Source organism: Lithobates pipiens, unplaced genomic scaffold, assembly GCF_037356315.1.
Source record: "Lithobates pipiens isolate NorthernLeopardFrog02 unplaced genomic scaffold, aLitPip1_a1.2 Scaffold_75, whole genome shotgun sequence".
In the NCBI taxonomy this organism is placed as follows: Eukaryota; Metazoa; Chordata; class Amphibia; order Anura; family Ranidae; genus Lithobates; species Lithobates pipiens.
In genome coordinates this window covers 219,297-233,693 of record NW_027507898.1, presented here as the reverse complement: position 1 = coordinate 233,693, position 14,397 = coordinate 219,297, and the positions used below count along the sequence as shown (strand labels likewise).

Here is a 14,397-nt window from a genome sequence, read left to right as displayed (position 1 = left end):
TGCCATAGTGACAGGCCAGGGGCACTACGATCCCGCTATTCTCTGCGTGAGTGACGTCAGTAACGCGCCCAGTGGGCGGGCAGAGCGGTTCTTCGCAGCTCATTGGACGCCACAGTAGTTGTAGTATAAAGCCATGGCAGTATATGATGTGATGCGGGAACCCTCACCTCCCAGCACGGGGCTCTGCAGTAGGCGGAGAAGCCCCGTGTACAGCCTGGGTTGGACAAGGTGCCGCGCACATGAACTCAGCACATTAAACATGTCGTCGCAGCCACGCTGTCCCCGCCCGAGCTGCCACGCGTCTCCTCCCCCTGTCCCGTGCGGCGCCCTGATGAAAGGAAGGAGGGGACACGCCCCACAATGAGGCGCTCCCCCTCATTCACGTGCGGCGCCGAAATCCTCCGCAAGCCCCTTTCACGTGACGTCACCCACCTCAATCCTTCCCAGTCCTGTGCGGCGCAGGGCTCCAAGCTCCGCCCCCCACAACGTCCTTGTCCCCGCCCCCCAGTCCTGTGCGGCGCTCGGCGGTAGGTGACACCGTCCTTTCCTTCGCGTCAAGTGAAGGCCCCGCCCTCCCGTGCGGTGCTATAGACGGCGCTTATCTCTGGAGGGGCCCGCCGCCGTCTGTACCGTTCACGTTCCTGCAATAAGAGCGCAGACAGACGCAAATGAAGCCGGCGAAGGAGGAACGCACGTCAGGAGATATGGAGAGCTCTGCGCCGAGCGAGGAAGATGCGGAGCTGACGCTAGGGACCAACACCACCTCGGGCACAGAGTCTCCATCGAGGAGCGGGAGCATAGACCATGATAGTCCGATGATGATAGGGAAGGAGGAGGAGGCCGCAGGGGGTGAGTGGCGGAGCTTCTTGGGGGGGAAAGAGTGCCTCGTGGCGGTGTACAGACGTAATTACAGGATGCGCGCTCTAGCGGCGCTCGCTGGCTGTGTCCGGTATTGCAGGCTGTGTAGTGGATTGTAGAATGCAGAATGCTTGGGGCTGTGAGAGGAAGCGCGGCGCTTCCGTCACTGCAGCGTCTCGCCACATGGGGCGCTGTAGTGTGGTGGGACTACAAGTCATATGCTGACTGGCACTCCAGGACATGTGTGTCCTCAGCGGAACCTAAAGCCGCGCTTTGCTTCCGTTCTGTAATCACAGCATGGATTGTCCGCTTATAGGGCCAACCCCCCGATCTCAACGTCCTGCCCATTGCATCCTATTGTCATTATTTACACACTCCTAATATAGCTGAGGATGGGATGTGGCTCTAACCTGTAAAACATTACAGTGCCTATGGCCAGGCTTTTCCCAGTTTAACAAACATCCAGCCATTGTCATCAATCATCTGAGTTGATAAAAAAGAGTTTCTAAAATACCCGGCATTAATTGATCTTTGAGAATAATGGTTGTAGCCTTATGTAAAAGAATTCATAGGACGTTGAGCCTTTAAAGAGACCCTGTCAGATCTCTAAATATGTTAAAGCAGAACTAAAGTCCTGGATTTAAAGTGGTTGTAAACCCTTACAAACCACTTTGATCTACAGGTAAGCCTAGATTAAGGCTTACCTGTAGGTCCAAGCAATATCTCCTAAACCTATATGGTTTAGGAGATATTTGCCCGAAAACGGGCACCGCTGTCTACGGCGCATGCGCCGTAGACAGCGGCGCGCAGGCGCACTGAGCGCGGCAGTTCCAAGAATGGAGCTGCCGCATTTGTCGACTCCCGTGCGCATGCACGGGAGTGACGTCATCGCGGCTTCGCCGAATGACAGCGGCGGAGCTGTGAGACGCCACCAGCAAGATGGATGCGGCGGACTACAGGGGACAGCGGCGACTTCGCTGGCTCCTGTGTCAGGTAAGTGACACATAATGGGCTACTATGCAATGCATAGTAGTCCATTATGCTTTACCTTTGCAAGGAAAAAAAGAGGAAGTAAACTCATCAGGGTTTACTTCCTCTTTAAAGTGATATTAAAAATCAGCAGCTACAAATACTGTAGCTGCTGATATTTTAATATTGGGACACTTACCTGCCTGGGGAATCCCGTGATTTCGGCAGCCCAGCTGATATTTTCCGATTGGCGCTCGGGTGCTGCCGCCGCCATTCGTGGTACAGTGTTAATTTTGGCGGCACATTTCAATTTAGTTTTAGTCTTATGCCCCGTACACACGGCTGGACATTTCCGACGTCAAAATCCGACGTATTTTTTCTGACTGATTTTGGCCCAAATTTGCCTTGCATATACACAGTCACACAAAGTTGTTGGAAAATCCGATTGTTCAGAACTAGGGATGAGCTCAGGCGTGTTCGCATGGTCCACGTGCAGAGCCCGCCGGGAAGTCAGCGCAGCGCTGTGCTAATCACAGGCTGTGAGACATTTCCCAATCTATGCAGCTGCGCATTGGGGCAATGACTCGCTGCCTGCGATTAGCACAGCGCTGCGCCGACTTCCTGGCGGGCTCTGCACGTGAACTATGCAAACACGCTCATCCTTAATCAGAACGATGTGACGTAAACCACATACGACGGGACTATAAAGAGGACAGTAACCAATAGCTTTCGTCTCGTAACTTTATTCTGAGCGTGCATGGCACTTTGTCCTTCGGAATTTAAACGATCATATTTTGTTGTCGGAAAATTTTAGATCCAGCTCTCGAACTTTGTGTGTCAGAAAGTCTGATGGAAAAAGTCCATTGGAGTCCCCACACGATCTAGTTTTTCCGACAACACGGTCCAATCGCACATTTTCCGTCAAAGTCCGACCGTGTGTACAGGGCATAAGGACTAAAACTAACATGCCATTTTATTCCTATTTCAGTCTTCTGCAATTGTTTTAGTCATATTTAGTCGATTAAATCTCCAGTATATTTTAGTCGACTAAAACAAATTTTAGTTGTCACATCTAATGGGTGTAATTCATTTGTAATGCATTACTTAAAGCAGAGTTCCACCCTAAAGTGGAACTTCCGCTCGTCGGAACCCCCCCCCTCTCCGGTGCGGGTATTTACGCCACTTCCTCTACCACCCCGCTGTCTGCTGGGAAACACACGGATCTCAGAGACAGCAGGGACTGCCCTTATTGCGCAGCGCGACTCATGCATCCGCAGTAGGGAACCGGGAAGTGAAGCCGCAAGGCTTCACTTCCTGATTCCCATAGCCAAAATGGTGGCGGTAGCACCCGAGAGCTGAGCGACAGATCGGCTGCGGGTGCCGACATCGTGGGCACGCTGGACTGGTAAGTGTCCATATTTTAAATGCAGTATTTGTAGCTGCTGACTTAAAAAACAAAAAAAACTGCGTAACTCCCGCTTTAACATTTCTGTACAATTTCCAAACTCGTTATATACTGCTACAGTGAAAAATTGAATATGTTGTTATTTATGGTATTGCGGTATGAACATGCACTACAGACCAGTGTTAATTTTGAAGTCAAATTTCAATTTAGTCTTAGTCTTTTGACTAAAATGCCATTTTAGTTTTAGGCGGATTTTAGTTGACTAAAATAGTATTCATTTAGTCGACCAAAATGTTTTAGTCGACTAAATTAACACTGTTGTGGACAGGGAAACCGGAAGTGAAGCGCAATGTGCTTCCTAAATGTCCGGTGGAGAATGAAGGAGGAGGGGCAGAGGTTGCCGCAGCGAGGTCTCCCAGAAGTGGGGAAGGGTACCTGTCAAACCAGTAACTGCTTTCCCCCAAAACCCCCCCCCCCTGGAAGGGGCCAAATGTGGCAATGGAGGGGGAGGAGGAGGTTGGTAAGCGGAGCTTTCACTTTTGGGTGGAACTCCGCTTTAAAGTTTTGTTGGATTTATTTATTTGTTTGTTTTGTTTAAAAATAACAAACTTGTTATACTTGCTTGCTATGTGCAGTGGTTTTGCACAGAGAAGCCCAGATTCTCCTCTTCTCGGGGGCAATCTTGGCCCCTCCCTTCCTTCTTGCCAAGTGCCCCCACAGCAAGCAGAGTCGTTGCTCTGTGTGTCCATTTAGACGCCACCATGGCTCTGCCCCGCCCCCTCTCTCACCTCATGACTTTGACAGCAGCGGGAACCAATGGCATCCGCTGTGTATCAGGAAGTAGAGTCAATTGTACAACATCGCTGGATTGAGATGGGGCTCGGGTAAGTACAGTGCCTTGAAATTTTCCACATTTTGTTATGTTACAACTAAGGATGAGCTCAGGCGTGTTCGCAGAGCCCACCAGGAAGTCGGCTCTGCACACCGCTAATCACAGGCAGTGAGACATTACTGATCTCTGCAGCTGTGCATTGGGACAATGTCTCCCTGCCTGTGGTTAGTGCTGTGCAGTGCCGACTTCCTAGCGGGCTCTGCACGTGCAGCGGCTTGCGAACACGCCCGAGCTCATCCTTAGTTAGAACCAAAAACGGAAATGTATTTTATTGGGATTTTATGTGATAGACCAACACAAAGTGGCGCATAATTGTAAAGTGGATGGCTAATGATGATAAATGGTTTTCTAAATGCGTGAAAAGTGTGGGGTGCATTTGTATTCAGCCCCCCTGAGTCCATACTTTGTAGAACAACCTTTTTGCTGCAATTACAGCTGCAAGTCTTTTTAGGGAGGTCTCTACCAGCTTTGCACATCTAGAGATTGACATTTTTGCCCATTCTTTGCAAAATAGCTCAAGCTCTGTCAGATTGAATGGAGAGCATCTGTGAACAGAAATTTTCAAGTCTTGCCACAGATTCTCAATTGGATTTAGGTCTGGACGTTGATTTAGCCATTCTAAAGCCCCATACACCCTATCAGTTTTTCTGCTGAATTTTTCGTTCAGATTTACCAAAACCATATAATATGAGGTCAAACCTTAGGAGTTTCAATTTGTATGCAATCAGGCAGGCCCTTCCACTACATGGTTTTGGTAAATCTGAAGGAAAAAATCAGCAGAAAATCTGATAGTGTGTATGGGGCTTTACACATGAATATTCTTGATCAAAACCATTCCATTGTAGCTCTGGCTGTATGTTTAGGGTCAATGTCCTGCTAGAAGGTGAACCTCCACCCCGGTCTCAAGTCTTTTGCAGACTCCTAACAGGTTTTCTTTTAAGATTGCCCTGTATTTGGCTCTATCCATCTTCCTATCAACTCTGACCAGCTTCCCTGTCCCTGCTGAAGAAAAGTAACGTGTGCCATACTCTTTCCATTTTTGCATGATGGATTGAACAGTGCTCCATGAGATGATCAAAGCGTGGGATATATATATTTTTTAATACCCTAACCCTTCTTTAAACGTTTCCACAACTTTATCACTGACTTGTCTGGTGTGTCCCTTGGCCTTCATGATTCTGTTTGTTCACAAAGGTTCTCTAACAAACCTCTGAGGGCTTCACTGAACAGCTGTATTTATACTGAGATTCAATTACACACAGGTGGAGTCTATTTACTAATTAGGGCAGGGGTTGACAAATTTGCTTTGAATTTAGGAGCCAGTTAAAAAAGTTAGGAGCCAGTTTTTTTTTGAGTGGTATGGATTGTCAGCTCCCAGGGTAAGGCCAGTCATTTTCACCCCCTATCCCTAACTCACAATGGAGCACCCAGTCAATCACTCCAATGAAACGCTGTTACATCAGGGTTATGGGCTGACCAGAAAGTGTAAGGCTGGCAACAGATGGAACTGGCTGGCACTGGCAGGTGGCACTGGTTGCCACTGGCAGGCACGTGGAACTGCCAGATGGAACTGGCAGGTGACACTGGTTGGAACTGGCAGGTGACACTGGTTGGAACTGGCAGGTGACACTGGTTGGAACTGGCAGGTGACACTGGTTGGAACTGGCAGGTGACACTGGTTGGAACTGGCAGGTGACACTGATTTGGAACTGACAGGTGGCACTATTGGCACTGATTGGCAGGTGGCACTGGTTTGGAAGTTGCAAGTGGCCCTGGTTGGTGATGGCAGGTGGCCCTGGTTGGCGGTGGCACTAGTCACTGGTAGATGGCACTGGTTGGTGGTGGCACTGATTGGCAGGTGGCACTGATTGGCGGTGGCACTGGTAGGTGGTGGCAGGTTGCACTGATTGGCAGTGGCACTGGCAGGTGGCACTGATTGGTGGTGGCAGGTGGCACTGGTTGCCACTGGCAGGCACGTGGAACTGCCAGATGGCATTGGCAGGTGACACTGGTTGGCATTGGCAGGTGACACTGGTTTGGAACTGGCAGGTGGCACTAGTGGCACTGGCACGTGGCACTGATTGGCAGGTGGCACTGGTTTGGAAGTGGCAGGTGGCCCTGGTTGGTGATGGCACTAGTTGTCACTGGCAGATGGCACTGGTTGGTGTTGGCAGGTAGCACTGGTAGGTGGTGGCACTGGTAGGCGGTGGTAAGTGGCACTGATTGGCGATGGCAGGTGGCACTGGTTGGTGGTGGAAGGTGGCATTAGTGGTTGCAGGTGGCATTGATTGGCGGTGGCACTGATTGCGGTGGCAGGTGGCACTGACTGACGGTAGTACTGGTTGGTGGTGGCACTGGTGGCAGGTGGCACTGATTGGCGGTGGCACTGGTAGATGGCACTGGTTGGTGCTGGCAGGTTTCACACGGAGCACTCTTACTGAAATGTAACAGAGGAGCTGTCAGAATTGAGCTTAATGGCGGAATGAGCGGGACCCAGCTGGGGTATGAAACTGACAAGTAACGGAGGCGGTTCTGTCAGATTTGAGCTTGATGTCGGGGTGAGCGGGATCCGTCCGGGGTGGGTGGGGCCCGGACGGGTGGGCGGGACTCAGCAGCTATCAAACACCAGCCAACGATTGGCTGCTTAAGAAAAGGGACGGGCCACATACACGTAGCGGCCCGCCCAGATCCCATTGGCTGGTGTTTGATAGCTGCTGGGTCCCGCCCACCTCGACATCAAGTTGAAATTTGACAGATCCTCCTCTCGCCGTTGGTTGTCAGTTTCACACATTTAGCGCGGTGCCGCTGAGTATGGAGGAGGGAGGAGGACGGCAGTCAGTGTTAATGCGCTGCTTGTCTGAGGCATCAATAGAGTGGGCTGGTGGCAGCTTAGGTGCCAGGTTGCGATTTCTGGTCGCATTGGCGACCTGGCGCCTGGGGTTTGTCGAGCCCTGAATTGGGGAACTTTTGAAGGCAATTGGTTCCACTAGATTTTAGTTAGGGGTGTCAGAGTAAAGGGGGCAGAATACAAATGCACGCCACACGTTAAAGATATTTATTTGGAAAACAATTTATCATTTTCCTTTTACTTGACAATTATGTGCCCCTTTGTGTTGGTCTATCACATAAAATCTTAATAAAATAAATTTGCGTACAAATAAAATACCTTTAAGTTTTTGGTTGTAACATGACAAAATGTGGAAAATTTCAAGGACTTATGAATACCTTTTCAAGGCACTGTATTGAGAGGCAAGCTGCACACAGAAGGTGTTTTATCTTAATGCATGGAATGCATTCGGGAGCTGAGGGACAGGTTGGCTTTGGGTGAGGACACCGCGAGTGCCCTGGCAAACGTGCCACTTTTATTGCGTACACAGTATCTGATACATTTGTAGTCATAAACAATCACATTAAATAGAGCTGCACGATCAATCGTTAAGAATCAAAAAAGCAATCTTTTTTCCCTTCCGATCTTCAAAACAGCATGTCACCATCTTTCCAACAAGTGCAGAGTTCTCACAGCTGGGAAAAAAAAATCCAAGCAGCCTGACAAGTTTTATTACCATAAGCGAATAAGTAGAAACAAAGTATCTATCTTTTCTTTCTTTCATAAAAGGAAAGAACTCCATGTAGATAAGGGAAATGTAACCATTTAAAGAGGAAGTAAACCCTGATGGGTTTACTTATTTTTTGTCTCCCTGCAAAGGTAAAGCATAATGCATAGTAGCCCATTATGTGTCACTTACCTGACACAGGAGCCAGCGATGTCACCGCTGTCCCCTGTAGTATGGAGCGTCCATCTTCTTCCAGGTATCGCTGCTCCGGCCACTCACAGCGCCAGGGCAGCAGTGACGTCACTCCCGCACATGCATACGGGAGCCGCCATTAACGGCATATCACCAAGGCTAACTGTGATTGTGCGCCGCTGTCTACGGAGCATGCGCCGTAGGCAGCGGTGACTGTCTTTTAGTAAATATCTCCTAAACCGTGTAGGTTTAGGAGATATTTATTGGACCAACAGGTAAGCCTTAATCTAGGCTTACCTGTAGGTCAAAGCGGTTTGTAAGGGTTTACAACCACTTTAAAGAGGAAGTAAACCCCTTCAAACCACTTTGACCTACAGGTAAGCCTAGATTAAGGCTTACCTGTAGGTCCAAGCAATATCTCCTAAACCTATATGGTTTAGGAGATATTTGCCCGACGTAGACAGCGGCGCGCAGGCGCACTAAATGCGGCAAATCCAAGAATGGATTTGCCTAATTTGTCGACTCCCGTGCGCATGTGCGGGAGTGACGTCATCGCGGCTTCGCCGTATGGCAGCGGCGGAGCTGCGAGACGCGACTCCCGTGCGCATGCGCGGGAGTGACGTCATCGCGGCTTCGCCGCTGTCATTGGTCGGAGCTGCGAGACGCCACCAGCAAGATGGATGCGGCGGACTACAGGGATCAGCGGCGACTTCGCTGGCTCCTGTGTCAGGTAAGTGACACATAATGAGCTACTATGCGATGCGTAGTAGTCCATTATGCTTTACCTTTGCAGGGAAAAAAAGAGGAAGTAAACCCATCAGGGTTTACTTCCTCTTTAAAGCCCAAACCTTTTCTGACATTTGTTTCTTAAAAACAAAAAAATCATTAGTTTCTGCTATAAAATTACTTCAAGCACCAAAACATGATTTTTTATTTTTTTTGCAGAGATGCTAGAGAATAAAATGGTGTTTGTTGCAATATTTTATGTCGCACCGTATTTTCAAATGCAATTTTATTGAGAAAATACACTTTAATAAAAAAAAAAAAACAACCAGTAAAGTTAGCCCCTTTTTTTTTTTTTTTTTTTTTTTTTTTTTGTATAATGTGAAAGACACTGCCAGAATCTTGATCTTTATTCTAAGCAAAAAAAAAAAATTGTGATTCTCATTTTAGCCAGAATCGTGCAGCCCTAACATTTAAAATATACAAAAATTACACAGATTAACCAATTAATACATAGACATATATATCAATCCCAAAGCTAATAATCCAGGCACTGCTGAGGTCAATCCTTGAAGATTTGTAGCATACATCCCGACATGTTTGGGAAATTTTATTTGTACATATTTTCCTTCATCAGGGTAGATTAATACCAGGGAGCACACCTCACAAACACCTGGTGGGTAGGCTCCACCCGTGCATGGCTAAATGGATGACAGGGCTCTCCTTGTCTCCACGCAGGCCATATGTGCGGGGAGGAGCTCCTACCTGTCCCCACTGTGTTTCTCTAACACAGGTGGGGACTTTGTTTTCGCCGGTGAGTGATGTCATCACGCCCCGAGGGGGCGGGCCTATGCTGTGCACCTCCACATCAGTGACGCTCTGGATTCTGGCCTCAGCTGTTTTTTCATACAGCTAATGGGGTCTGGATTATTAGCTTTGTGTTTGATATATATGTCTATGTATTGGTTCATTGCTTAATTTTTTTTATATTTTAATGTGATTGTTTATGACTACAAAATGGATCCGATACTGTATACTCAAAAGTGGCACATGGTTGCCTTTTATTTACTCCATTAACTTTTATTTCTGCCTTAAAAGTCCAAGGGGGGGGGGGGGGGGGGCGGCGTCACCCGGTTGCACTTGTTGCATGCTCCTTTTTTGTCATGTTTTAAGGATGTTGGCAGTCTTACACATTTTACTCCCATAAATAACCTTCTTCAACATTTCGAATTAAGTTTTGTGTGTTAGGCCTCAGGTTGGACACCCCTGCTGTATAGGCTTATAAAACCTTGCCTATGAAAAATTTTGGGCACAGTAGTTTGTCGCCATTTCTGGGGTGCGCACAATCTTGACATGTTTGGTATCTAGTTGCTCGACCCAACCCATCTTTTATATTATGTTGGTGTGCTATAAACTGCATTTTTGTGTATTTACAATGAAAGCATTTTTTGTTTTGTCAGACTGTACAGACAAGACAATGCAAATTATTAATGAATAAAGCTGTTATGGATTGGATTGCCACTGGTCCTAAAAGCATTCACATCTTATACTGGACTCCTTCATTCAAGAAAAATGTCTACTAGCTAATCACCAATTAACTGGAGATAGAGATAGATATCTCATTTTCTTTTAAATGAGAAAAAATTTACTGAAGAACAAAACAAAAATACTGATCTTATGTGCAGCAATAAATCCAAGTACAGAGGGTAATATATTGTATATAAATCACAAATGGTCAAAAGATACCAGCATATTGAGTGGACTTACTGAAACATCCATAAAACTGATGCTGCATAGCATTACATTGTCAGTGTGCAACTATACAGAACTCTATGTCCATATCCTTAGTGCATACAGGGGACAAGATAGAACAGAGAAAGTGGAAAAATAAAAATCCCACACCCAAGTATATTACAAACAAAATTAGCTACCATGGCCCAGTAGACAATTCTTAAAATGAGAACCATATGTTTCTCCTTAAGTTACAGTTTTGCCCCAACATCTATCAGTTCACATTTTGTAGTAGTCTGTCCTTCACCAACTGTATTGGACCAAGTCCAGGTGTGTCCATCCATGTTTGCCACAGGGAGTAGAATTATTATTATTATTTTAAGAACATTCCTATGTTTAAGTGAGTTTTTCACGCATCAATGTACTGTTTACCACATCAACCCATTGCTTCGCTGTTGATACCTGTTGAGTTATCCAGTGCCTCGCAATGATTTTGCGTGCTATGTACAATAGACCCGATACTGCTGTATGACTGTTTGGCGAAAGTGAAGGTATTTCCAAGGCACCGAGCAAGCAAATAACTGGATCATGTGACAGTGGAAATTGAAATACTTGTGAGATAGTAGAAAAGATAAGTGCCAGTAATGAAACATTTTGGGCCATTTCCACAACTTATGCAACAAATCGCCATTATTTCTGCTGCATTTTGGGCATAGTAGTGGCGTGTCTCTGAATCCCCACTTATGAAGTGAACTGGCACCCTATATACTCTAGTAGTAATAGGTGAGATAGTTTATGTGATGCTGAAACTGACACCAAGGGGGTGGAGGTCTTGCATAGATCCCATGTCTCCCTATCAATAGATCCCAGATCCTTTTCCCACCCTCTTCTACAATGAAGTTTGGAAGCATCATATGTGGATTGTAACAGTCTAGAATAGACTCTTGAGATCATTTCCTTCCTGCCCTCTGTCAACAGCACATTGGTCATCAAGGGACGTGTCGTTAATGCTAACAAAGAGGTTCTAGTCTCACTCTGAATGGCGTGCCTTAGCTGCAGATACTAGTAAAATTGGGTTCTAAGGAGGGCAAACTCCTCTTGTAGCTCCATAAAGGATTTAAATGCGGTGCTGTTGGAAAGCTGGGAGATATATCGAGCGCCCGCCCTCTCCCCGAATTGAAAATCCTTAAAGTGGTTGTAAAGGTAATTTTTTATTTTTTTTAAAATAACAAACATGTTATACTTACCTCCACTGTGCAGCTCGTTTTGCACAAAGTGGCCCCGAACCTGGTCTTCTGGGGTACCTCCACGGCTGTCTCGGGGGCCCCCCCCCCGTCCGCAAGGACTTCTCACGTTCATGCGAGCTCCCTCGCATGGTGAGGTGTGCTTGCGGGCGCTCTCCCGTGATACAGCTGGTGGCCATAGCCGCTCACTGTATCACTCGGGCCCGCCCCCCGTGCCACGTAATTGGATGTGATTGACAGCAGCGCGAGCCAATGGCTGCGCTGCTTTCAAACCATCCACTGTAACCAATCAGCGACCAGGCTGAGCGGCGAAGAGGGTGTCGGGGGGCCGAGCACGGGACTTTCAAGGGGTCAGGTAAGTAAAACAGGAGGGGGGCTGGGGGGGCGGCATTGTCGGATGTTTTTTCCTTTACACCCCTTTTAAGTTTTGATCAATTCTATATATTTCCATAAGGTATTTAGAAGTATTGTGGGGAGTGTTTGTGATAAAAGTGAGAATCCTGCCTCTAAGTAGGATAGTACTGGGATGAAAGAGCCGCCTGGTACTGATAAAGATCTGATGGGGACTGTTACATCTCCACGCCCCCAGTTACCTAACTGTTGGACTATTTTAAGGACATGTGCTGAAAACGGTGGAGGAATGTACATCCCTGCTATTATATACTTTTTCCCATAAAGAGCACACAATACAAATGCATAGCGACCATCTGGGTGAATTTTAACTTCCATGCAGGAAAATTGTGTACCCCTTCGAATCAGGACACTCGCTCCTCTCGAATACGCCGTATATGTTGCTTGATATTGGTGACAAAACTGTCTTTGGGCAAATAAAGGAGTAGAAGTCGGGGGAGAGATGAGTTTCCTGTAGACAAATCACATCTGCATCTAAACGCTTGACCGTGCGGAGCACAGCCAGTCACTTAACCGTGTTGTTAAACCACTTGCTTACTAGGCACTTAAACCCCCCTCCTGTCCAGACCAATTTTCAGCTTTCAGCGCTGATGCACTTTGAATGACAATTGTGCAGTCAAGCTCCACTGTACTCAAATTCAATTTTTATCATTGTTTTCCCACAAATAGACCTTTCTTTTGGTGGTATTTGATCACCTCAGATTTATTTATTTTTTATATAAAAAAATATATAAATATATTTTTTATTTTTATATTTTGTTATAAAATTTTGCAAACGGGTAATATTTCTCCTTCATTGATGTACGCTGATGAGGCGGCACTGATTGGTTACACTGATAGGTGGCACTGGTGGGCAATGGCAGGTGGCACTGGCAGGAGGTACTGGTGGGTACAGATGAGGCATAAATGCCTCTTCTTTGGGACCGAGGTCCCTTGCGGATAAGCCGGTGATCAGCTGTGGTTTTTTTTTTTTTTTTTTTTTCTTCTCATGCTGTCAGCGTGAGGAGGAAAAAAAAGATTACAGAGCTTTTGTTTACATTATGTCATCAGCTGTCAGCCGGGATCGGACCCTTACTTGGATCTGTGATCATGTGATCTGACGGCCTCCCGGAAATTCAGGTCCACGCTGTGGCCGTCATTTGGCTATAGCATGGACGGCAGGACATAAAACTCTCTGATTGGTTTAGACATTGCATTAGTATTATAGTAAAAGCAGAAGTGGATCCTGTAATTAATATATGAGCCAATTCCAGGGCAATGGAGTATACTGTCAAGTGACTATACCAGTGAGAAGGAGCGAACCCCAAATTCAGTAGACGATCCATTCGAGTTGGGAGTAAAACATCAAGGTGCAATAAAAGAACAACAAAAAGGGCCATAGTATAAAACATAAAGTACCTGGCCAACATGGCCATATAACCTTGCCATAAGTTGGCTAGGGGTCTATGTCAGACCATCCAGGGGGCAACAGTGGGGCCCATAATATTTACAATATGATATACAGATACTAACAAATGGCCTTGGAGGCGCTCTCTGGGCATCTCTTTCAGTACTCAATATTTTATTTTCAGCTTATATGGTAATGGTTGCACCCAACATCTTGCCTGCATTGTAGCTGGAGAATACATTCCTAAACACGATTAGGCTCTTGTATTTTAACTATTATGGAGATTTAGGTCCTTCCCTATATAAGTAATTCTGTAAGAGGTTTGCTGGTGGATTTCTAGCACCTAATATACCTGCTGCATTTTATCAGTCACAAGGAGCTATTGTGGTCTTGGTGTCCACCCCAGGAGTATTTTTGCTCAGCCACTGCAGCCATGGGTCAAATATTTTTTTTTAATTTATTTATTATTTTTTAACTATTGCTATTTCCTCCTTCATCCTCATTCTACCCTGAAGAAGATACTTGTGAAATGCATTTGCAAAGGAGGATACCTCAACACAAGGTAATTTTGTTACTATCTGTATATCACAAATACCGTATATACTCGAGTATAAGCCGAGATTTTCAGCCTCTTTTTTGAGGCTGAAAGTGCCCCCCTCGGCTTATACTCGAGTCATCGCTGTCTGCCCGCTCGATCAGCGTGTCGAGCAGACAGACAGCGGCCATTCTATTCAAAAGCCGCGCCTCCGGCTCCGCCTTCGCCTGTGATAGGCGGAACACTGAATTTCCCAGCAGCCTGTGTTCCGCCTATCACGGACATCGTATCATCCTCGTACTACGGACGAGGATGATACGACGTCTGTGATAGGCGGAACACAGGCTGCTGGGAAATTCAGTGTTCCGCCTATCACAGGCGAAGGCGGCGGCGCAGCTTTTGAACTTTACAATGGCCGCCGACGAAGAGGGCACGGGACGGAGGCAAGGCAAGGCACGGCACGGCACGGGACGGGACGGGACGGGGGCAAGGCAAG

The 14,397-nt window shown here is 46.8% G+C and overlaps 1 protein-coding gene across 2 annotated transcripts in view; it reads left to right on the top strand.

Moving 5' to 3' along the window:
• Positions 1 to 350: 350 nt before the first annotated feature.
• Positions 351 to 14,397, top strand: part of LOC143959435 (uncharacterized) — a 116,732-nt gene continuing 102,685 nt past the window's right edge. Inside the window, exon 1 of one of the 2 annotated variants that reach the window (XM_077468076.1) lies at positions 351 to 849. In XM_077468076.1, the coding sequence (XP_077324202.1) occupies positions 669 to 849 (181 nt within the window). In that variant the 5' untranslated portion in view covers positions 351 to 668. The remainder of the gene's footprint in view (positions 850 to 14,397) is intronic. The other variant, XM_077468077.1, reaches the window with a different exon arrangement.